This window comes from Molothrus aeneus, chromosome 9 (genome assembly GCF_037042795.1).
Source record: "Molothrus aeneus isolate 106 chromosome 9, BPBGC_Maene_1.0, whole genome shotgun sequence".
In the NCBI taxonomy this organism is placed as follows: Eukaryota; Metazoa; Chordata; class Aves; order Passeriformes; family Icteridae; genus Molothrus; species Molothrus aeneus.
Window position 1 is genome coordinate 2,318,995 of NC_089654.1, and position 23,506 is coordinate 2,342,500.

General features: G+C 41.7%; 2 protein-coding genes across 3 annotated transcripts in view; one reads left to right on the forward strand and one right to left on the reverse strand.

The window, feature by feature from the left end:
- Window positions 1–1,617: 1,617 nt before the first annotated feature.
- EFCAB7 (EF-hand calcium binding domain 7) lies at window positions 1,618–18,558 on the reverse strand. The gene is made up of 15 exons (XM_066555329.1): window positions 18,192–18,558; window positions 17,881–18,012; window positions 15,922–16,091; window positions 14,950–15,161; window positions 14,498–14,584; window positions 13,878–14,067; window positions 13,081–13,211; window positions 9,992–10,133; window positions 9,014–9,123; window positions 8,332–8,489; window positions 8,005–8,138; window positions 6,477–6,625; window positions 4,538–4,747; window positions 3,251–3,358; window positions 1,618–2,239 (listed from the first exon to the last, which is right to left on the reverse strand). The coding sequence occupies exons 3-15, from the start codon at window positions 16,088–16,090 to the stop codon at window positions 2,165–2,167; spliced, it is 1,875 nt and encodes a 624-aa protein (XP_066411426.1). The 5' UTR covers window position 16,091; window positions 17,881–18,012; window positions 18,192–18,558; the 3' UTR covers window positions 1,618–2,164.
- Window positions 18,310–23,506, forward strand: part of ITGB3BP (integrin subunit beta 3 binding protein) — a 20,774-nt gene continuing 15,577 nt past the window's right edge. For both annotated transcript variants that reach the window (XM_066555335.1, XM_066555336.1), the window contains exons 1-2: window positions 18,310–18,376; window positions 22,559–22,601. In XM_066555335.1, the coding sequence (XP_066411432.1) occupies window positions 18,372–18,376; window positions 22,559–22,601 (48 nt within the window). In that variant the 5' untranslated portion in view covers window positions 18,310–18,371. The remainder of the gene's footprint in view (window positions 18,377–22,558; window positions 22,602–23,506) is intronic.

A 23,506-nucleotide genomic window follows, 5' to 3' on the forward strand; every position in this document is an offset into this window, starting at 1 on the left:
CCCAAGTACCACATCCACATGGATTTTAAATCCCTCCAGGGATGGGGACTCCACCACTGCCCTGGGCAGCTGTGCCAGGATCACTTTCCATCAGGAACTTTTCCCTGAGATCCAACCCAAACCTTCCCTGGCACAACCTGAAGCCCTTTTTCCTCATCCTGTCCCTGGGAGCAGAGCCCGACCTCCCTGGCTGTCCCCTCCTGTCAGGAGCTGTGCAGAACCACAAGGTCCCTCCTGAGCCTCCTTTGCTCCAGGTGAGCCCCCAGGTGATCCCAGCTGTGCCAGACCCTGCCTGTCCCTGTGGCCTCACAGACAGGCCCTGGCTCAAGTGAGCACCCCACAGAAGCAGGAGCCCCACACCAGAGCTCCAGAAGCAAAGGTAGGGGAAGGTCAGCATTACAAAGCCTTGAAGAAGCTCAATTTTGTTATAGCTCTAGTTCTCAAAAGAAAGGTAACATTCAGAAATTGAAATTACTGTTACAGAGATTTTTTTTCTCCTAAATGTCTCCCCTCAAAGAAAATAAGCTGGTACCTGTGTTCAACCTTAAAAAGAGAAGCTGGGTTTTTTCTGTCTTGGTGGTACCTGGATTTGGAGCAAACTGAAAAAAAGACTCTGCAGATACAACCAAGATCTCTAATCTCACCTCCTCCAGGGCAGGAAAGGAGGAGGTGAGATTAGAGATCTTGGTTGTGGCCATGAGACTTTGCCTAAGTCCTCACTTTAAAAATGGGATAATGAACCCCTTCCTGGCAGCAGGAAGATCAGAAAACAAATGAGGTTCCCTGTGCAGTGCTGTGCCATGTTTTTTACCTGCAGCAAACCCAACTCTTTCCACGTGCAGTGATTTCTCAGCTAAGCCCTTCTTTCAGCTTTAACCATTCCTTTCCTAAAATGCAGAGAGAGTTGCATATGAATTCCTGCCACATCTAAAAAGGCTGATTTTGCAAACAAAGGAAATGTAAATAATGGACTGCTCACTTTGTGGTGTCTGTTCCAGTGTCTCATCATTTCCCAACTCCTTTCTAGACAAGGAGCTGGGAATTTCTGCTTTACCCACATTTTGCCTGAGGCTGCATTTGCAGAGCTCAGCCAGAGCTAAAAATCACAAAGTACTTTTGGGGCCTCAACTTCTTTAAGACAGTTCTGAAAATGGAAATGATATCTGTGGTATTTGCTAAGGAAAAACCATGGAAAACTCAGAGCTCACCAGGAATCCTGGTGTGAATCTGTGTACATCAGAGCCCAGCTCTCATTTTGTCACTGACATTTACTTGCCCAGTGTAAGATTACAGCAGAGTAACAGCAGAGAGCAGGACTTGGGGCAGATAAAAATAACTTTGCAACACTACTTGCTGCCCTCACACATGAGGTCACACACATTTAATGGCTATTTTAAACTCAAACACTTAAGCATCCAGAGGCCAGGGTCATCTTTTTTTTCCACATTAACAGATATTTAGAGGAACCAGGAAAATATAATAAGCTGAATGTTTTTAGTACCTCAAAGATGGCTTTCATTGCTGTTGCAGCCCAAACTTGGTGCACTTCAGTCTTCTTATTTCAGCTGCCCTGGGAATAATTAATTGCTGTTAACAGTCAAGAGCCCAAGACAAACCTTCATTTTTGTCAAATGATGTTATTTCCTTATTGCATATGGAAAGGCAGACTTTATTTTATATAAAAGAGTATAAAACCAGGCAGAAATTACAGAACAAGGGTAAGATAAGGGTTATCAGCAAATGACCAAAAAAAAATGGGAAACAAACAAATCCTTCATCAAGTGACAAAATACAATGAGCCTCATCCCTTTATACTTCTCACATCAAAACCACAGGAATGTTTAATTAGGAACCCATTCAACACAGTTTTTCTCCTCCTCAGTGAAGCAGTTCCAGCCTGTGATGGAATTACAATCCATGGTATGGAAAAGAAGAGCATATTTAGGGAAACAATCCTTTATAAATCACAATTATATTACAACTGGCAGCTGGATTACTGAACAGCACTAATTTTTATTGTGCCTCAGTGTTTCCATGCCAAAATCATCAAGAAATATAAGTGTATGCCAGCTTTTTGAGAAGGACAGGACTATAAATTGTCTAAAAGCTGCCCAAAGCTAATCCTGGTTGAGTGTGGCTGCTCCCAGGCCTGGCACTGGGAGGTTTAACACACAAGGGAGTGCACACAGCTGTAAATCCACTCTTCCTGCTCATTCAGGGCCATCACGTGCTGAGAGACCTGGCAGGAGAGAAAGCAGAGGTGAAAGAGAATTCTCTTTACTGGAAAACTCTTACCCAATATGCTGTGGAAGCAAAATGTTCAGTACTTGTGTCACTGAATGATGGATATTCATCATCTACACTGACAGATATTAAAAAATTACTCTTGAACTTGACAGGAAAATATCCGTAAGGATTGAGCCTACAGTTTATACTGAATGAAGCCTAAATTCAAATTTAAAACCATCTTACAGGATGAGGCAGTGGACATCCAAAGTGTCAGCAGCAATTTAAGCAGGCCCCAGCCTTGCTTGTGTCATGGGACTCCTCTGTTTACTACAGGCTTGAATGAATCCACCCTGGAAAGCTGGGAAATATAAAATAGCTTGGATGCCTCTGCTTTTAAACAAAGCAAGTGTACTTTCAGAAAAAGAAAACCAGGGGGTTATTCATAAATGAATGAAGAAAAACATCATCTGCATTTGTAATGGATTCACATTCCATCCCTCAGGACCCTCATTTGGAATTGTCACTGAAGCCTGCCCAGCTCTGCAGCAGGGCTCAGCAATATCAAATTGGCTCATGGTTAACATGACCCTAAAATCAAGTTTAACACAAGTTAACCACCAGCAAATCACAGTCTGCACAAGGACTGCAATACATTGATTTGTCTTTCTGATTATTGCAGCTTGGTCTTTTCTCACAAGCATCAATATGTGGGATTAAAAACTGCTAAGTGAAAAAAAAATACAGCCTTAGGAAAAGAGTATTAAAAATATTAGTGAATGGTGCATGCATGGAATGGACAAGTGAAACAGGCCCATGTATGAAAAAGTGGATTATTGATTTTTATAGGAATGTGCACAGCAAAACAGGGATACATTAAATACATGACCAGCTTTGAAATATCAAAAAGTGCATCTGATCTGTTCTGGTCAGAAGATGCCACTGTCCACATGCTCATTATGACGATAAAAGCCCAACAAAAAGAAAATATATAGATGTCAGCTGGTTTTCTCTAAAGCCTTACCATCATGGATTTTGGAGCCACTTCCACAGCAAAAACTGTCAGTCCCCTATTGTTCAGGCAGTTCTTACTCTGCTCATTGTTGACATGAATTATCACTTTATTTTCAGACTGCAGGTGAAAAAACATGAAGGAACCATTAAGACTTTCCTGATTAAGTGTCTGTTCTCTGGGCAACAACCGCACACTCCTCGGACTTCCTGTGACCTTGCTGTTTTAGGGATAGCAAAGCTTAATGGATACTCTGAAGAGTAACAGACACTCCTTGAGGAGTAACAATTTCAAATGTCCTTTAGCACCACAGCCATGGTCAAAAGCAATTTAAGAGCCTCTGAAACAACACAAGGACTTCTGAAGTTACAACCTGGCCTTGTTGTATTTTCCCAGCCTGTCCAGATCCCCCCGTGGAGCTTCCCCAGCCAGCTTGGTGAGATCCACAAACCAAACCCAAGTGGTATAAACAGAGTGGGCAGAGAGCATCAAGTTGTCTCAGTGCAGCCCTGATCTCCTTCCCTGACATATCCCCAACCACAAAAATAACTCTGGAATATCCACCCTAAAGGGCGAAGTGCAAAGCCAAATCCAGAGTTCCAGGAGCCTCAGCATCCAGTCCTAATATTAGTCCCTCCAAGCCACCCCCATGAAATGTCTGGGCATTTAAAAATACACTTCTTGCTGTGATCCTTTAAGATTTAAAGCATCTGAAGTTTAACATCTTCCTGTGCTGTGTTTATTTACTCACAGTTCCTGGTATAAAGGAAACTGGGAACATTCCCTGTGATCTATGGAAAAAAGTTTAAAATCTCACCAACCACTTCTACTTGGATTTGCAACTTTCAGCTTGAATTACTAATAAAGCAAGCCTGGAGGAATAATCAGGTGAGAACTCGTCCATAACACACTCCCAAAAGTCACTGCTCTTTGACTTTCTTATGGACACTGAAAATATTCAGCAGTGAAAATGCTGTGAACTCTGCTCTTGCTCTAATTGCATTTCCTGCTGTTAGTGTTTGTTTCCTCATATGATGATGATACTGTGCCAAAATATTGAAAAACTGGGATGTGAACACAAAAAAGACTCAGTTTCTATATGGCAGTTAGAAGTGCTTGCCTCATTATAACAATCTGCCCCTTCCAGGAGCACTGACCCAGGCTCTCCTGAAGCCACAAGGAGACATCAGGCAGAGTTTTTTAATGAAACAGACATCAAACCCTGATTTCAGGAACAGCAATTCTCAGATATGAGCCAAGGAAGGAGGAGGAGCAGTAGCAGACATGACCACAAGGTACCTTGTTTTCAATCACAGAGGTGATCCTGCTGCCTGATCTGCAGGTGTGGATGAAGATGTTCTCAGAGCCATCCAGCACTTGGGCCTCTCCTTTGTTAACCACAGAGCTGCAGAGAGCCCTGCTGAGCTGGGAGCCCCCTCCCTCCAGGGAAATGGCTTTAATTCTGGGTTTGCACCTCTCTGCACAGATGTCAATGACAAAGGGGCAGGCCTGCAGTGGACAAGATGAGTTTTAGCATCACTCCAGCTGATTTTCACCCACAGCTCCTAAATATTTTCATATTTGAGCTAGGATGACCCAGGTATACATATTTCCCTGATACATATTTCCCTGAAGATTAAATATTATAAACTGTGAGCTGTGGCAATCTTTTACACCAAATGAAAGCCCAAGACAAGTGGCCTTTTTCATGCCATTCCCAGTACACCTGACTTAGTTCAACACAGCAAACCCTTCCTTGGACAGCAAAATGTCCAGGAATTGAGATGAAAGCTGAATGTATTCCAGTGTCTGAAATAAACCTGGCACACTGCTGCTGTTTGTGCCACTCCACAGGGATTTAACACCTCTGCAATCTTGCATTGAGCACTCTGAGAATATCTTGGATTTTATTCCTGGGGTTTGTATTTTCTTAGACTCACTCCCAGCACCTCAATTCCCTTCTAAAGGCTGTTGGAATCCACCAGGATTTCTCAAGTTCTCTCAGTGCTCCCAAAACATCAATCTGAAATGATCTGAAATCAAGGAATTAAGGAGTTAAGTGAGAGACACGAGTTAACAGCTGGAGATTTTTAGATTAATTACTGAAGCATTTGAGAGCTGAGCTGTCCTTTGGAAAGCAAAGGCTGGAGCCAGAACCCACAGGTGGAACAAGGCACAAAACACCTTCCTGAAATTCCTAACTGGAGAAGAACCTCACCAAAATGCTCTTTTTTGGAGGAGGGCTCTCTCTTGTGGCTGAAATGCAGAAAAACAGCCTTGCACGGGCTCTGCCAACCACAAGTCAGAGGAAAAGGAGCCCATCCTTAAATCCCTCAGCACCAGCCCAAAATTTTCACTGAAAGACAACTGATACTGTTGTATCAGTTGTATACTCTCATACTGACTATTTTTAGGTCTTGAGATATTTTATATACTGACTATGTTGACCTGTTTAACAAAGTTAAATAATATTATCAGATTGTGATCCTAAAACTCTGTTTTTCCTGGGAATTAAATTATTTAATTATCTGTATATTGAATGCTTTAATTTTTCATAATTTTTTCTCTTCTTATAAGAGCTCCTCTTTCTTTAGAAAGAATTATTGACATCAGAAATATGTAATATGCATTTCAGAATATAAAAACAAATAAATAATTTTTTTAATCTGTAAGTGCACAGAACCATCAGAGAAATAATTCCTGGTCCTGCAAAGTAAACAATGTGTGACCCAAACCCTAAAATTTTAATGAAGCATTAAAATTGCGTGTTGAACCTCCTCAGACACTGCTGTGAAAGGCAACAATAACAGAAATAGTTATGTCTGGAAACTAGGAATGCTGAATCATGTGGGAAAAATTTATCTTTGTCCACTTCTACTGCGGTTTGGGCCACAAAATTGACTTTTTAATGGGGAAAAAGTCCTGTTTTTTCTAAATTTGCTGACAGGTCAGTTTACCACCCTTATCTTCTTCTCACTCCCATCAACAGAGAGCATGGACTCTTTCAACAGCTACAATCCAAAATTCCTTCCTCTGTAACTTCATCACATCCTGGCTTTCTCTACAGCAAAAGAAGATTTCTTTGTTTCAAAGATCCAAATGCTACTCTCAGAATCAGGACAGTGACAGCCCTGGATGGTGGCAGTGGGTCCCTCCCTCCTGCAGTCAGTTTGTGGCAGGCACAGAGATTGCAGCAGTGAAATGTGCAGGGATTTTTGCTCTTTTGTGCCTCTCCTACCTCTGTCATTTCTAAGGCTCTGTTGTAGCCCAGGGACAGCAAAGTGACCCAAAGGTCCCAGGGATCCCCATCCTGGTCATTGGCTTCCATGAGATTCAAATCCAGAAATCCTTGTCTTGTTAGCTCATTCTTCTTCATCTCAAAATTTTCTGTTTCAAAGGAATAAAAACAGCCCTTAAAAATCTGTTCTGTCTGCAAACACCTTCATCCTTCCAAAGGCAGAATCCCCCCTCCTGTTAACAAGGTTGAAAAGATGGAGCCAACTTGGAGCCTCAGATCTCCAAGATTATTTGGGAAAGAATGTCCTTGAGCAGGCATGTGCTGTTTGCAGAGCTGCCCTGTGGATTTGGGATAATGCCCCCCCAAAAAGGGGGATTTCAAAACAAAAAGAATTCATATTGATTTTTTTTTTCCTGAAAGTTTGTGGTTGAGCTTTGCAGCATGGGCTATTTTAGGAATGGGAAATGAAAGCCAGCTGGAGCCAGCACCTTGAAATGCTTCAGGTCCTTGATACAGAAATGATTTACTTAGTTCCTAAAAAGCAATAAAATTCCAGTAATCCTCACCCCCCTCTCTGGAGAGAATATCATAGATCCACCACTCTAATGTCAGCAAACACATAATTGAAATGTCCTCATGTCAGGGACTTTTAAAAATGGTTTTCTCATCTTCATAACAATGCTAAATCTTTACTATATATTATTAAAAAGGGATTACCAATTTCATAAATCCATCCAAGGGTACAGATGCTGTAAGAAATGGCTTGAACTTTGGTGTCAAGATTGATGATATTGTGTGAAGCCTTCCTCTGATTGATGGCCTGGTGAAACATTGCCCAGCTTCTCCTCCTTCCCCTCTTATTTATTCACACATTTCCACCCTCCTACTTGTATCACCCTGCCAAAGCCATCAAGGGTGGGAAAGCACATCCAGGCATCAAACAGAGGAGAAATTCAGTCCTAGAAATGTACTTTTGTACGAGTTTTCCATCAGTTAGGAAAAATTCTGATACCTCAGAGCGTTTTGGGAAGAAATCATTAATAGGGCTTGGCAGATTTAAAATATTTTGGCCAATGTGCCACAGCCTCCAAAGGAATTATAAAAGGAGACACTGGCAACCCACAAAAACTCTGGATGCCAGTTTGTAGCATCAGATCCACACTGATTAAATGTCCCTCTCCACACTTTGTGAGATAAAAAAGCAGCACAGCCCAATCTGCATAAAGGAGATGGATTAAACAAATACCTGTGACAGTTTCCTTCCCCATATGATCCAGGATTACAAACCCTGTAGGTTTTGGCAGCTACAAAACAATTAGGAAGGGGAAGAACTTTCTCAGCAGAAGGTCAGTGGCACACACAGCAGAATGAAGCAAAGCAAAGACAGGAGACTGGAAAAAAAGAAAAAGAAAGGAGGAAGAGAAAAATATCCACACATGTTCTTGGAATAGGTACAGAACAGCCAGTCCTACCCAGCTTGGAAGTTAATTGAGAGCCTTAATTAGCTGTAGCACAGAAATGAGCTTACCCTTGCACACAGCCCAGGCCTCCTGGTCACACTTCTCCCCACTTGTCCTCAGCTCAAAGAAGTTGTACTCCTCCAGGCTCAGGAGGCCATTCCCATCCAAATCAATCGTTTCAAATATAGCCAACAAAGCAGCTCTGAGGGGTGAAAAAGGCCAAACTATTTCCAAAGGCTTCCACTTCCTTTTACTGTCTCAAAGCACTGCCCAGAACTGTCCAGCCTGTTTGAGGTTATTCTGTACAAAAAGTGCTTCAGGAAAACCCAGATTGAAAAAGCCACATTTTAGCTGGAAAGGAGATTTTTGTTCCCATGGTTGGGAATAAAACTCACCGGAATTCTTTGGTGAGAGCCAGCTCTCCATCTTCATCCCTCCAAACCAGTTTGGCTTCTCCAGTAATTTGGGTTTTTGCCTTCCTCAGCCTGCAGCCAGTTGTGAAAGGGAGCAGCCAGTAAACCCCAGATCCAAGCTCCCCTCTCCAGCCAAACACCTGCTCTTAAAGGAAGACAGAAGAGTTTGTAAGAACTTGTCAAATGATGCCTTTCCTTGGTGCCAGTGATATTCATACAAAATTCATTACTTGAAAACCCTGGGAATGCTGGGTTGTGTTTAAAAAAAAAAATTGGCTGTGTGATGCCACTTTAAAGATTAAAAAATAGTGAATCTCTTAGAATAAAAGTTAGAAAAACACAGAGATGAGGAACAAGGGGAAAATAAATTCATGCTCTCTTATTTCTGCCACAGGAAAAGAATATTATGTACACTATGAAGTTCAAATGGCAAGGAGAAAGAAAATGAAATTCAATTTAAACAAATTTTGCCTCGGAAATGTTGTGTTTGAAGGTGCAGAAATACAACTGAGTTTTTACAGAGTAGCTGTAAAATATACCCAGCAACTCAGCAATTCTGGGTACAGCTGGAATTCCTTCCATACCCATGGAATTCACACCTCCAGCATTAACACACACCCTAAAAAATAACAATTAAAATAGGAATACACCAAAACTCTCCAACCTCTTTGTTCTGGAGTTCAGTAAAGCTCACAAGCTGTAAATTCTCTTGGGTTTCATTTTCCTTCAGAATAAACAAAGCTGTATCCACTGACAGCCAGTGACAAGATTTTCCTAAAAAGCAGAATATCCCAAAAAATGAATAATAATAAATAACGCTACAAAATAACGCTACAAAATAACGCTACAAAATAACGCCACAAAATAACGCCACAAAATAACGCCACAAAATAACGCCACAAAATAACGCCACAAAATAACGCCACAAAATAACGCCACAAAATAACGCCACAAAATAACGCCACAAAATAACGCCACAAAATAACGCCACAAAATAACGCCACAAAATAACGCCACAAAATAACGCCACAAAATAACGCCACAAAATAACGCCACAAAATAACGCCACAAAATAACGCCACAAAATAACGCCACAAAATAACGCCACAAAATAACGCCACAAAATAACGCCACAAAATAACGCCACAAAATAACGCTACAAAATAACGCTACAAAATAACGCTACAAAATAACGCTACAAAATAGGCTTTCTCTGCATCTCAAAATAGATATTCCCATGGTATTTATTGATCCCTGTGATGAAAAATGGGAAAAAAAAATCTATTCTATGCTGTTGGGATTTTCTTCCTGTTTAGGCCAAGCAGATAAATTGTTCCAAGCCTTGTCTTACAGATAATTCTTTATTTTATCATTAAGAATTATTGATAAAATAGTTCTATCATCAAGGGTGAACAATATCAAGGAATGGTTACACACCACACAAATTAGTTTAACAAAATCCAGCCCAGGTGACTTTAAAACAATTTGGGGGTTTAAAGGCTCCTGTTTTATGGGATTAAAAAGGGAATATTCTACTTGGGGGGAAAAAAGAATTCCAGTGTAGCAACCAGATGAAGGCCCATGGTAAATCTCCAAGGCAGCAGCTCTTTTTAAGAAGGAAATGAAATACAAACCCACTGACCTTGTGCCTGGGGAATACTGAAAGGTTTGATGGTGATGGAAAGTGCAGATCTCTGGGCTAAGTGCAGCCTGTACTTGTGACTGATGATTTCCCCATTTTCCTCGAGGTAGAAGCAGCCTCTGGATTGTGCACGTTGCCATTCCTGGAAACCAAGCAAATATCAAGGGTTTTCCTCATTTTGGATGAGGATACAAGTGCTTCCTCTGAAATGTTAATTAATTTGATTATTGAATAAACCCTGCATAAAGCACACAATGAGGTACAGCATCAATATACTTTTATTTTTTAAAAAATCCAAAATAGTCCTTTTTGTAGCCCAATTTTGCAAAGTAAACATTGCTTCACTTGTGAAAATGCCTGAAAAGCACAGAGATTACCCCAATGCTGCTATAGCTGAAAATTAAATTGGAATTGCCACAAAGATTCTGCTAATTATATTTGCAAACAGCTGACACATGGAGCAATTTAAATACAAATATTATACAATTTGCAACTCCCTTTCTGCTGCTCTTTGGAAGTTTGGAATTTTTTTTTTTTAAATCAAGTTTTGCTCAAGAAGTTCTGAAAGACTTCCAAAGTCAATTGGCTGTGGAAAAGACAAAGATGAATGAAAAATGAAGTGGGATGGCCAAGTCCCTCCCCTCCTATAATCTCCAATACTCTTTTCATTGTGGGCACAACCTGCTGGAGAAGTTTTTAGGGATAATCTTGAAGTGCAGCTATTTCTGGAGCATGGAGCCAGCAATCAGCCCCTGGCCAGCTTCAATGGAGCAGAATAAACCTAATTAACAAATCCATCTAATAATTTTATAATCATCTTTATCCATAAAACCAGATTTGTAGTGACAGGACAAGGAAAAAGAGGACCAAGCATAAAAAATAATTAGGGAAAAAGTGGTCAGAGACAAAATATTCCTGGGATTTAATGGTGAGGGTTGAATATGGGGCAACAGCTGGGGTTGTGTCAGTCAAAAAGTGGAGAATGGGAGCTGGGATTAACATAAATCAGTGACAGAATTCCAACATGGAGTTCAGCCTCTTGGATCATTTCCACTGCTATTCCTAAACTGGAGTTATTCCAACACCTCATGACTCCCAACTTCATCCCAAAGGAAATCTTAAAAATGGATTTTTTTCTTCCAAATTGACACATCTGGAATAACTGGTTGTTTGCTCCAAGCTTGATACCTGTTGGACAAAACCCTTCTCCTTATCCTCTCCTTCTGGGAAATGAAACCCTGTGACTCTGGCAGAGAGCAGAGGGTGGTGCTGGAAGTCCTAAATGATCAAATTCCAAACAGGTAAAACTGGGAAACCAAAAGAGGATTTTCTGACTGGATTTTTCCCCCCCTCACCTCAGAGCAGAACAGGAGTTGTTGAATAACAGCTGAAGTGGGAAATGTTTGTGTTAGAAACGTTAGGCAGTACCTGCTGCTGGCCACTGCCACTGACATTTAAGTTAATATTGAAAATATCCACACATTGATGCAAAATTCCTAAAAAAAAAGCAGTGATTGAGAGGAATTTTCTAAGGGTTCTTAGTTTTAGGCATTTCATCACGTTCTGACTTTTCCTCTGTCAGAAATGTAAAGTTGGTGCTGCTCCTGAGGGCAATATTTTCTTACTTGTACAAAAAGACAGGTGAACAGCAAAAATATAAAATAAAATTCTTGGCTATAAGACGAATAAAAAGAATTTTTGGGTGGTGGATTCTGATTCACACCACAAATAAAAGCCTGGGTATTTATTCATTGATTCAGGCAGAGCTTGCATTGTGCAAAATGAAGTTTTAAAAAATTGATAGTTTATTAATAGGAAATATTTAATTTATAATATATGGGCTGTATATAATATTGTATTTTAATATTAATATAATTAAGCCATAATTAAATTTTTATTAATTGGAAATATTTAATTAATAGGAAATAAACCTTTCCATGTTTCTTAATTGATTTCAGGTTTTGGATGATGCCAAGCAATACTAATCAATAATTTTTTAGTCAGTTTTTACTGGCTTGTAGAAAGACAAAAAGAATCCAATCTTGGGGAAGTGTGTGCTGGCTTTATACACCCCACATCATGTTTGAACAAGGTGAGATTGCAGGTTAAATTGCATGGAGGTCCAGCTACCTAAACAGACTGCACAGAACCCCCGGGAGATGATGTTTGGAAATTTTAATATAGAGCAAATGTCACTGTACAGCAATGGGGAAGATCTAAAGGACCTCAGAGTTCAAGAACAAATGCAGAGTTGTTATTTGGAACAAAAATGCAGCTCCTGAGGACAATCAGTTCAGTTTTGCAGCAGCAGTTACACTGTGTGGTCAGAGCCATTTTTCCCTTTTGTACAGGAGTCTCCAGGTGCTCATTTTTAATGGATCCCAGCAGTTCCCAGTTAATGTTTTCTATTTCTGCAGCTATTATTTTCTGTTGAAAGAAAACTAGTAAAGGTTCAGTCAAGAAAGGGAAAACAAAGGGAAAAAGATCAATATTAACAGTCTACAAATATTGACTTAGCAAAGTGACTTTGTTGTCTCTCTCTCCTAGGAATTGGTAGTGAATGAGTGATTTATTTAAAAGAAAATACTGATAGAACATATTAGTCTAACTAAAAACCAATATTTTCAGGTTATAGCATCTATTTACCAAGCAATGCCCAAGAAACTAAATATGCTCACAGATTTGTTATTTATTTCCAATTACCTTTCATGCAAAGGTTTATGATACACAATCTTTCAGACTACTTAAGCATTTAAAGTTCTCACCAACCTAATAAATTATTAAATTTTAAATTTCTCAAGAAGTCATTAACTGTTTTCTCCAACAGTGGTTTCATTTATAAAAACCACATTTTGTTCTATTAAACCTTCACACCTGAAAAATTATTTCCAATAACTTGTTGTCAGCAAAACCAACAGTATATAAAAATGTTAATAATAATACATATCAAGAAAGCTCTCAGTAGTTTATAGCTGCCCTTGACAAACTGTTAATAAAACATAAGACACCATTTTTCTCTGATTTTTAGCTTCTTTCAAATGCAGTAACACAGGTGCCTAGAGGAAAACACCATCATTTCAGTGTGATACCTTCATTGTGTCAGGCTCAATAATCAGCTCTGTGTTCCTGCTGCTGCTGCTGGCACCCACAGTGACAGTGGTGGAGCTGGAAGCTTTGCTGCTTTGAGCTGATGAAGGTCTTGAAGGAGCTCTGCTGTCACCTATAAACAGAGATCTTTAATTACAGTTACATCATTCCAACCCTCTCCTAGTGCTATTAATCTTAAACCTTGCATTTAGAAGCACAAAGAAAACTGGATGACAAGAACTCCATCAGAGAACTTCCCTTCATCACTTGTGGCATTTTTGCAGCTCTTGGATTTGAAGCAGCACAAACTGCATCCCAAAATGTCATACTTGGTGTCCCTGCAGTCTGCTCCCTGTGGAGCTTCCCCAGTTTGGGAAGGTTCTGAAGTACTTCAAGGACATTAAACTGTCCACAACTTATTAACTGTGCTTGAAAAGCAGCCTCAATAATTGAAACAAGCACACAGCTTCCTGAGAAATGCTTAGGGTTTCATCCCTGTCTAGGAAGGAAATGAATGATTTGCCTATATTGTAACACCTGAGCATTCATCTTCTCTCTTCCCTCTGGACTGCGTCACATGAAAATCAACAGAATCCACCCTCAGGGATTTGTGAGTTTCACAGATGCAGCCATTTGAATGTATTTTACTGACACACTGATGTGATTGCCACAGTAGAAATTCTATCCATCAAGAAAATCTTCATTCATCTGAGAAAAATTAAACAAAACCTCAACTGCTCACTCAGCCAGAGCTTCATGTCCAACAGAAAGAAAACAAAGTATCAGAAATATAAATAACCTTTAGGCAGTTTGTGATCAGTTTTCCTGGAGAGCCCGGGGGATGCCTTTGACACTGGCAGAGTGATCCCTTCAGGGACAGCTTCAGGTTGGTTCCCAAGGTGCTGCTGCCTCAGCCGAGGGTGCATCTCCAGCCTGGCCCTTGCAGCTCTGCAGCACTGCTCCCTGGTGCTCAGGTACAGCTCACAGAACTGCAGGGAAAACAGCAATAGTGCACCCACCAAGTTACAGCTCTCAAAAGGTTTTCAGGAGTAAAATGTAGCATTAGCAAGGAAAGCACAGATCAGCAGATGGATGCATTTCCTCTTCAAGCCCAACGTGATTTTAATTTTCATTATCAGAACAACCACTCAGGTATCACAGTAAAATGCAGCCATGATTCAACAAGGAGGTCCAAATATTGAACAAAAATTAAGTGTGACTTTCAACTCTTCCTTTATACATACTGGAAGACTGATTTTTAACACAGGATTCCTACCAGCTTTCCTCCTATGACACCATATTCATGTACCAATCTTTGTGGGCTGTTTATTCAGTCCAAAACTCAGAATCCTGGGGTGAGGGCATCACTAATGCTCATATTGCCAATTCCACAAGAACAAATGTCACTCCTGGCCATACCTTGTTGTAGTCCAGTTTGCCATTGCAGTTAAAATCAGCTTGTTTAGTAATGCTGGTCACTTCCTCCCAGGTCATTTTATCACCTCTCTGCAAGGAAAAAACAGCTCAGTTTGGGTTCCTAATCAACAATCCCATTCACCCACAGCACAAATCCCATAAACAAAGGAAAAGCCTTTTCATTTTCTTTCAGAGAATCTGACCTTGCAATAGATTTCAACAGATTTTGATTTGAATCATGAAAAAAGAGGTCAAAATCATTAAAAACTTTGTCTTTACAATGCTACTAAATATCAAAGAGATCAACTGTATCAGTTTATGGAATTCTGTGGTGTCTTCTGGAAACCCACCATGAAAATCTTCAATAAAATGGGGAATCCCAGCTCCCAGGACCATCTAATTTCCAAAATCTCTACTAATTAAGGATGGATAATTAGGTTTCTGGTGATACTTACTGTTGTAAGAATTTTACAAAGTTCATCATGTGCAATATACCCAGCCTTATCTGTGTCTATTTTCCCAAATGCTTCGAGCAGTTCATTTTTTGTAGCTGGCTTTTCCTTTTTTAAAATAGCACAAAAATCATCAAAATTCAGTGAAGATGTTTGTGAAGTCCAGTATCTGTTAATGGTCTTCTGAGAAGGATTTCTTCCAGCCTGCTGAAGTACTGAACAATAAAACACAATATTAAATAGATATCCCAGCTGTTAGCAAAGGAGTTTTCTCCAAACATCCTTGAGTCACTTTCCATGTTCAGATTTTTTTTTAAGCCAAATCACTCCAAGAGAAAAGTGGGTCTGAAGGACAGTTTTGGTTATGATCTTAATCAAAATATTCATGAACTCAAAGACAGTCTCAAGTGCAAAATTTGACCTATATCCAGTGTCTCAATATCAAGAATATATTATTTTTAAGTCTGCACATTATTAGATTATTATTTTTCTCACTTCCCTTTGAAATTCCTGAAGTTTTTAAAACAAAGCCCCACAGCTTTCATTTCCTCCCAACAGCCTTATTTAGTGCAGCTGAAGCAGTCAGAGATTTGTTTTTTCTGTTGTATTTCTGGCACCACCACTTACACACAAATATAGTCTGGACAAGAAATGAGAATTTTAGATTCCAGTCTATGAAAGTAATCCAGTAACTGAGGAGTTGAGATAAGGAGTAAGAATTCTTATGGAACACCAATTATGGTGGTTTTCTGTGCCAGGACAGAGGCCCACTCCAAACTGAGCTGAGACCTTTCCTACTGGTGATTTACAAATAAAACCTGTAATTAAAAATCTACAATAAAATGCCTGTGGTCTGGAATTCCCACTTCCAGCAGGCATCCAAAACTACTCCCAATTCCTTAAACAAGTTACTGAGTTTATCCCCATTGCAGTCATCCCATGGAAGAGCTAGAGGGGAAAAGATTCAATCATTACCTAAACTGAGCTGCTCTTTTGATTTAATATTTTCCAAGCTGCTTTTTAAGACAGTCAGATAAGCTGCTCTGCAGTTCATGTAAAAGATGGCTTCTTCTGCATGCTGGGACTTCTTCCCTTGGGAATTTTCTGAGCGTGTGGCTTTGTGATTCCCAGGAGTGCTGGCCATCCTGTGAAGGATGAAATTCCAGTTAGAATTTGTCATTGTCTTAAAAATGCCTCTGTTTGTCCTCTGAGACACAGACCAGCCCCAGTTACCCACACAGCCAGGTCCTATCCTTTCTTTTCTCTAAATCTGGGATGGGAATTTTTATCTGCACTTGTAGGTAAGCACCATGAGAGACACAAGCAGAAAGAGTTTGAGCTCTACTTATTTTCCACAGTTTATTCTTCATTGGCAGTAAAAAGTTTCATTCCACTGTATTTTACACAGTTGCAGGCATTTACTATTACAAGTATTATATAAATATTATGTAGTCTTGATTTTTGAGAGCATAAAAACACATTTTCATGTTATCTGTGAAACAAGGCTCTGCCATCCATGTTTTCTCTTTTAACTCTCATAACTCAACAAAACATATGGATAATAATAAAACTGGTCAAAATTGGAACTCAATCTCAAAAAGATGTCAGGTTAAGCATAGAATTCTATTTCTTAGTTACCTAAATATAAATAATAGAAATAAATGTGCATAAAACTTGGAGCAACACAGGCCTTTTATATCCAAGGCCCATACAGTTATAAATGAAAGGAAAAAAACCCAAAACTATATTTTTTTGTCAATTATTAAAACAACTCAATGCTGTTTGCTCAGCAATGGTCAGCAAACTCTGACAGCAGCTTTCTGCTTCCACCAGGGGTGATTAAGGTTTTTAGGAGGCCATCACACAGGGACACTAAATCCTGTTGTGCTGTTGCTTTAACAGCTTCTTGTATTATTTTACCCAATGTTGGCTTCAGGAAATATATTCCAGTAAAATAAATGGAATATCTCAAGTTCAGCAACAAGACAACACCATCTCAGGGTCCCCTTCAGGACTCATTGGATTTTTACTCAGGAGGCCTCAATCACTGGCACCTTGTTGAGTTATACAGATCTTTTCCACTTGGGAAAGGCAGATAATAATTGCTTATCAAGGATGAAGTACCCAGTTTGTAACTCCCTGACACTTTAATATTACACAGGCACCAGAAGGAGCCCACAGGGACCCCCTGGCACAGCCTGGCTCCTGCACACGGGTGTCACTATAATGAAGCACCAGTGCTACACACACAGAATGGAACTGGGGGGGAAAGGCAAGGAGGAGAAGAAGAAGAAATGTTAATTTGCCAGTAACCAGTTTTTAGAAAATGTGAGCTCTTGTTTGCAGTCCTTGGACTTCCCATTACTGAGATGTTTCTTATGTGGCCAGGAAGTGCTGCCGATCCATGGCTGGGAAATGCAGTGAGCAATGGCTCAGTGACAGCGCTGCCAGCAGCACCATGGCTTAGGCTGGGACATTTGTACTGGGTAAATGACACTTCAGAAAAGTAGACAGAGGGGAGCAATCCAGCCCAGGCTTCCAAACAGGGAGAGAGTAGGTTTGGATTAGAGATTGGGAAGAAATTCCTCCCTGCGAGGGTGGGGAGGCCCTGGAAGCTGTGGCTGCCCCTGGATCCCTGGAAGGATCCCTGCAAGGCCAGGCTGGATGGGTGTTTCAGCAGCCTGGGATAGTGGAAGGAGTCCCTGCCCATGGGTGGAACTGGATGAGTTTTAAGCCCTTCCAACCCAAACCAGTGCAGCATTCTCTGCCCAGAACACTGTGTGCCATGTCCCATTCTTCCTTGGACACCTGCAAGGATGGGGACTCCAGCCCTCCCTGGGCAGCCCCTTCCCATGTCCAATCACCCTTACTGGGAAGGAATTCCTCCTGTTGGGCAAAGTCAGACCCTCCGTGGCAACCCCGACCTTCACTCACCAGCTCACGCACACAGAACCCTCACTGGCACAGGGAAGCTCCGTCCTGCTCCGGCCCCGTCCAAATGAAACGAGGAAACTTTTCCCGCACGGATCTCATCACCTCCCTCCCGGGCACAGGGGGCTTCAAGGGCTACATTTGACACCCACCGTAAAAAAAAAAAAAAAAAATTACAATTCCCTTCCCCTAGCCCTGAGGGGAACCAGCCCTCCCTCACTCCCTCAGCCCCGCTTAGCGATCCCGGAGGGACTCCTGAGGTGCGCTCGGCCGCCCCGAACCCGCCGCCCGAACATCCCCGGCCCGGCTCCTACCGCGCACAGCGGGACCCGACGAGCCCACAGGCACACCGCTCTCGGTCTCGGCCCCTCAGCCCTGCCGGGCTCCTCGGCCCCGCCCCGGCCCGCCCTGCCCTCGGCGCCGTTTCCAGCCGGCGGCGTTTGGCGGGCACACGGCGGGAGCTGTGAAGGGGAGGCGGCGGGAACGGCTCCGGGATGTCGTAGGTGTCTGGGGAACGGGGCAGCGCTGCTCTCCCTCTCCCTTTCCTCTTCTCTCTTCCCTCTCTCCGTGCTCTCTCCTCTCCCCCCGTCCCCTCACGGCAGCGGGTCGGTTCCCGCGGGCTCCGTGAGGGGAGCGCTCCTCCCGGCGGGCCGAGCGCGTTCCGTGAGGGGAGAAGCGCCCTCAGAGCGGGCCCGGGAGGGAGGAGCGGCTGGCGAGGGGCGGGATTTGTTTCCCGATGGAAACAGACCGGGAAAGGCCGGCAGTGGTGGCTCCTGGAGCGGCTGGCGAGGGGCGGGATTTGTTCCCCGATGGAAACAGACCGGGAAGGGCTGGCGGCGGTGGCTCCTGGGGCAGCGCTGTGGGGATCCTCTCTGCGTTCTGCATTTCTGAGGGGTCGGGGGCGGCTCTGCTCACAGCTACCCAGCGAGGAGTAATGGCCGTAAACTAAAACACACCGAGTTCCACCTCAACATCAGGAACAACTGCTGTGCACTGAGGGTGGCAGCGCTCTGGAGCAGCTGCCCAGAGAGGCCTTGGAGTCTCCATCTCTGGAGACAGTCAAAGCTTGTGTCACCTGCTCCGGGTGACCCCGCCTTGGCAAGGGCTTTGGACTGGATGAGCTCCAGAGATCCCTTCCAGTCCCAGTTATTCTGATTCTATGTCTCTACATAGCGTGGGTAACACCCGTGGGGCTCTGTGGGAGAGGGGCAAGAAGAAGGAGCACAAGATGGTTCAGCTTGGAAAGGACCCACAGTGGGTCATGCCTTGCCCATAGCACAGGCTGGCATCCAGGCAGGACTGGAATATCTCTAGTGAGGGAGACTCCTCATCCTCCTAGAACAATCTGTTCCTGTTATTATATTGCAAAGGTTCTGTTACATTACATTTCAAAGGTTCCATGTTGCCAGAGTTTCATACCTCCTTGATGTTTCTTGTAGGCAGCTCCTCTGGGCACTGACTCTTCCTTATCCTCACAGCAACCAACTGACTGCAGTTCCCCTCAACCAACCAAGCCACTCTTTTATAACACTCTTCTTCTTATTAGCTACAGGTGTGGCCTGTTAAAATCAGGCCTGCTCCTAATCCTTAATAATTGCCTCAGCTGCAACTCTTTAGGGGGTAAGATTACATTCTATACTACCTTTATTCACTTATGTTCTATCCTCCTACATGTTCCAGTGCTCAGTCACTGCACAGGAAAAAAGTTCTTCCTCACATCCAGGTGGAACCTCATTTTCTGCCCATTGCATCTTGTCCCACTTCTGGACAAAGCCTGGTCCATCCTCTGACCCCTCCCTTGGCCACCACTAAAGGGATTGGCCAAAAAAAAGCATGTTTTGGTATGAATTTGTGAAAGTGTGGCTTAAACAGAGTTTGATGGCAAGGTTCACTCTACTGCTCCCTACACAGATGGAGCATACACAGGAAAATGGGATTAGAATAAATTTAGAATGATTTACACAGAGACCAGGGATGCAAAAGGGTCACAGGGACAAGGATAGGGATACAAAAGATACAGGTGCAAAAGAGTTTAGCAGCACTTAATCACTGACTGATTTAATATTTATAAAGTGATTCAACAGGATTTACTACAATTACAGCAGTGACTAAATTATAGATTCACACACACTCAGGTGCAGAGAGGTGGGAAGGAATTGCAGGCCTGTGGAGATCAGGGCCCCCATGCCCACTTTCCATCAGGCTGTATCTCTTCATTTTGTCTCCAAGGGGAATAAATCCTGCCCATTTTTCTCCTATATTTTGCAATTTATCAAGCAGTAAGTAATTAATCAAGTCATGTAACTCTGGTGCTGCTCTTGTGTGTCTCTGCTGATCGTGAGCTTCTGGAGATCAATAAAGAAAATTCTTTAACCTGATAAATATTAGGCACAAAATAATCACTGCAGGTTGTACAGCTGGCTGTAAACATGTGCCATCATACTCTGCATGCTTAACAAAATAAATTAAACCTTGTCAGGCTAATTCAGGGGTAGGAAACTCAGGTTGAATCCTCTCACCACAAGTGCCCCATCTTTCTGTCTCCTTTTCTTGTTCCACTCTGACATTTGGTTCTGCAGCACAGGCAAAGTGAACTATATATTAAAAAAAATAATAAACCAAACTAAAAGTGGTGCTCTTTGTGCCATTTCCTAAAATACTTGAGGAATTCTGTCTGCATGTATTGTTTTTTCCCCCCCACATTCTTCTTCTGGAAGATCTGAGAGAGGACAGTTCAGCCAACGGGGTTTTCATGTGAGGAGCTGGGATGAATTTGCTTTCAGGGGTCTGTGTGTAGAGCTGGAGCACAAATTTGAAATTGTTTTGATTTAACTTCCCCCATTATGGCATTGAAAAGACAATCAGTAAAAACAAACCCCCAAGCAAGCCAGGCTGTTGGGTGGCACAAGGCAAGGTTGATCTCCTAAAGCTAAAATCCTATTTTCCAATAGAACATTCCAGCTCTTTTCAACGTTGAAGGGCTTGGAATGAGGCCCCATGGTTCAGGGGGTTAGTTCAGCTCTCTTTCTCTGCAGAGAGAAATCTGGGCTGTGTGCTGCTCTGTTGCTGTACACAGCATTTGACAGACCTCAAAGAGCGTGGCTTTGGTCAGTGCACAGCTTTGCCCCTCAGAAATGCTCTGTGTTTAGAACTTAGTGGGATTTTCATGTGGTTTCTCATTTATTTCATCCTACAGCTGGGATCCCGCTCCTGATTTCCTTTGGCTTTCAGCTCCTTTTGACACCTGCCATAAAATCTTCCATCAGAACATGCCTTAGTGGAACATGCAAATGCATTGGCCCCCAGAGCATCCTTGCAGTGTGGGTGCATTCATAAATGGAATATTTCTCTGCTGCCATGGGCTGGAAGCTGTAATGGAGTCGGGATTCCTTGAGCTGTATGGGGTTCTCTTTAAAAAAGAAATACATTGTAAAGAATTCCATCAAACTGTTGCAGCTTTGGCTGCCCTTTGGCCAGGATTTCAGAGGCCCTTTTAATTTAAATGTTACCTGTTTACTTGGCTTTTGAAAGATAGGATATTTCTTTTCCCCTTTTTGTAATAGAGATAGCTGTAAAACAGTTTTCATATAAGCCCCTTGCCTGAGTTACAGATCAAAGATGTGTTTCCATTCTATTTTCCCAGTCCTTTAATTTACAGTTTTGGAATAGCAGCATAAATTTGAAAAGGATTTGTTTGGAATGAGGTCATCTAAATTCCTTACAAGGCAAAACATTCTTTTTCCAAGATGAAAACTGAACTAAGTTCTTGAAATATGATGTATATTCCAAACCTTGTTTAATTCAGTATAATATATATGTTTCTTGGGGACGGTTCTTACCAAGATTTTTTTTTTCTCACCGTTTTACATCATGCTTTAAACTATTGTTAAGATTTAAGAACGTGCTTAAAAAGTTTCAGTTGTCTCTGGGAAAAATAGTCTTAATTTATGTTGACCTTTCTTTCCTTGGAGCATTTTGCCTGCATTCAATAAAATTTTGATGACTGCTCTTTAGCAGACAGCTGTACCATATAAAGTATTATAAATATTCAGCTTTCCTCTTCCAGTGTTGCCATTAACAGCTGGGCATCCAGTTCAGAGGAGCAGATTTTGCAGAGAGAGCTTGGCATGTTCCTGAATCAGGAGAGGGAAGAAGGGAAGCAAACAGTTTCTTATGGTTTGGGGACCTGTAAAGGCATAGAGCATCTGTTCCCCAGTTAAGTCATAGCCTGGTAGCACTGAATCATGTTAAGAGCTAAAATGATGGGAAAAACTACTTTTTTCACCTTGCCTGTACCTGTGTCTTAAATGCCTTAAACATTATTCCACTAATGGCAAAATAATTCCAAGGCTTGCTCAGAAGGTATGGAAATGGAAATGCTTTTGGAGGGGGGGTTTGTTGTTTATAGCCTTGGAGAAAAGATAAATACTCAGCATGATTTCACTTCAGTGCCTGGATTTTATCTCTGGTATAAAATGGAGAATCAGATTTTCTTAGGCAAACACTTAATCCTCCTAAACAAGCAACATTCAGGGAATGGATTTGCTTTGGATGCCATCAGTAAATGTGAAACCAAAAAAGGAAACTGTCTTTAGCATTAGTAAAGATGCTTACCCCCCTTACTAACAGAAATCTTTGTGTCTACGTGACCATAAAACCTGTCCTTGTTTTTCTCTTGCAGGGTTAAGAGAGCATTAAATTTGGACACTGTTAAAAAAGATAATGTAAGTCCTTTTTGGTGTGGGGAGCCATCTGGGCTGTATAAATATAGATGTACATATATCTGTGTGCAAAAAGAAATGTGGATATAAACAATCTATTTCATTTTAGCTGCCTTTATGTTGTTACAGATTGGATGTTGTCTGGGCAAATCTTAAAGCACAAAATTACTGCTGCAAATATTAGTATAAAATTGATTGTATTTCATTTGTCACAGAACTGCCTGGCGTTAAGGAATGTACATCTGCATGAATCACTTGAAAAATGTGCATATTGTTATTGCCACCACTATTTACCCAAGAGCTGAATGAGTTAAGATCCTTGGTGAAATCATTTATTAGAAATTAGCTCCATTATCCTGGGAAGCAAACGTTCTGCCATGTAATTGTACATGTGACAATATGGAATTATGATAATGCTGTAATCTGCATATTAGAAACTGCAAAATTGAAATGAAAACATGAAAGGCATTTTCGTGGCAGGGCTGTAATTACCTCCCTCAGCTAATCTGGCATAATGAAACAATCAGCTCCTAACGCTGCCATCAATTTCACTGCAGTTAGCACAACCAAAATCAAACTGTGCCGCTGCTGCTGTTTGTTGTGATGCAGCTCCAGCATGTCGTGACATATGTCACTTCATTACCTCCCACAGTGGCTCCTGCAGCAGCCAGCAGGAGCTGGGGAGGGGGCCAGGCTGCAAAGGAAGGGAAATTTTGGAGAAGTGCAGAGAGAAAGAGCTGGTCAGCAAACGAGCTGCCAAGAAATCTCTGAGCCTGGGTCATTTTGAAAAAGAGGTTTTTGTACGTGCAGCACATCTTTGGGGGCCTCAGTGGTATTGAGCAAGGCAGAAATTGGGCATTTTAAAAAAAAATCTTATTTTTTTTCAATATTTCAACAGAGGTGCAAAA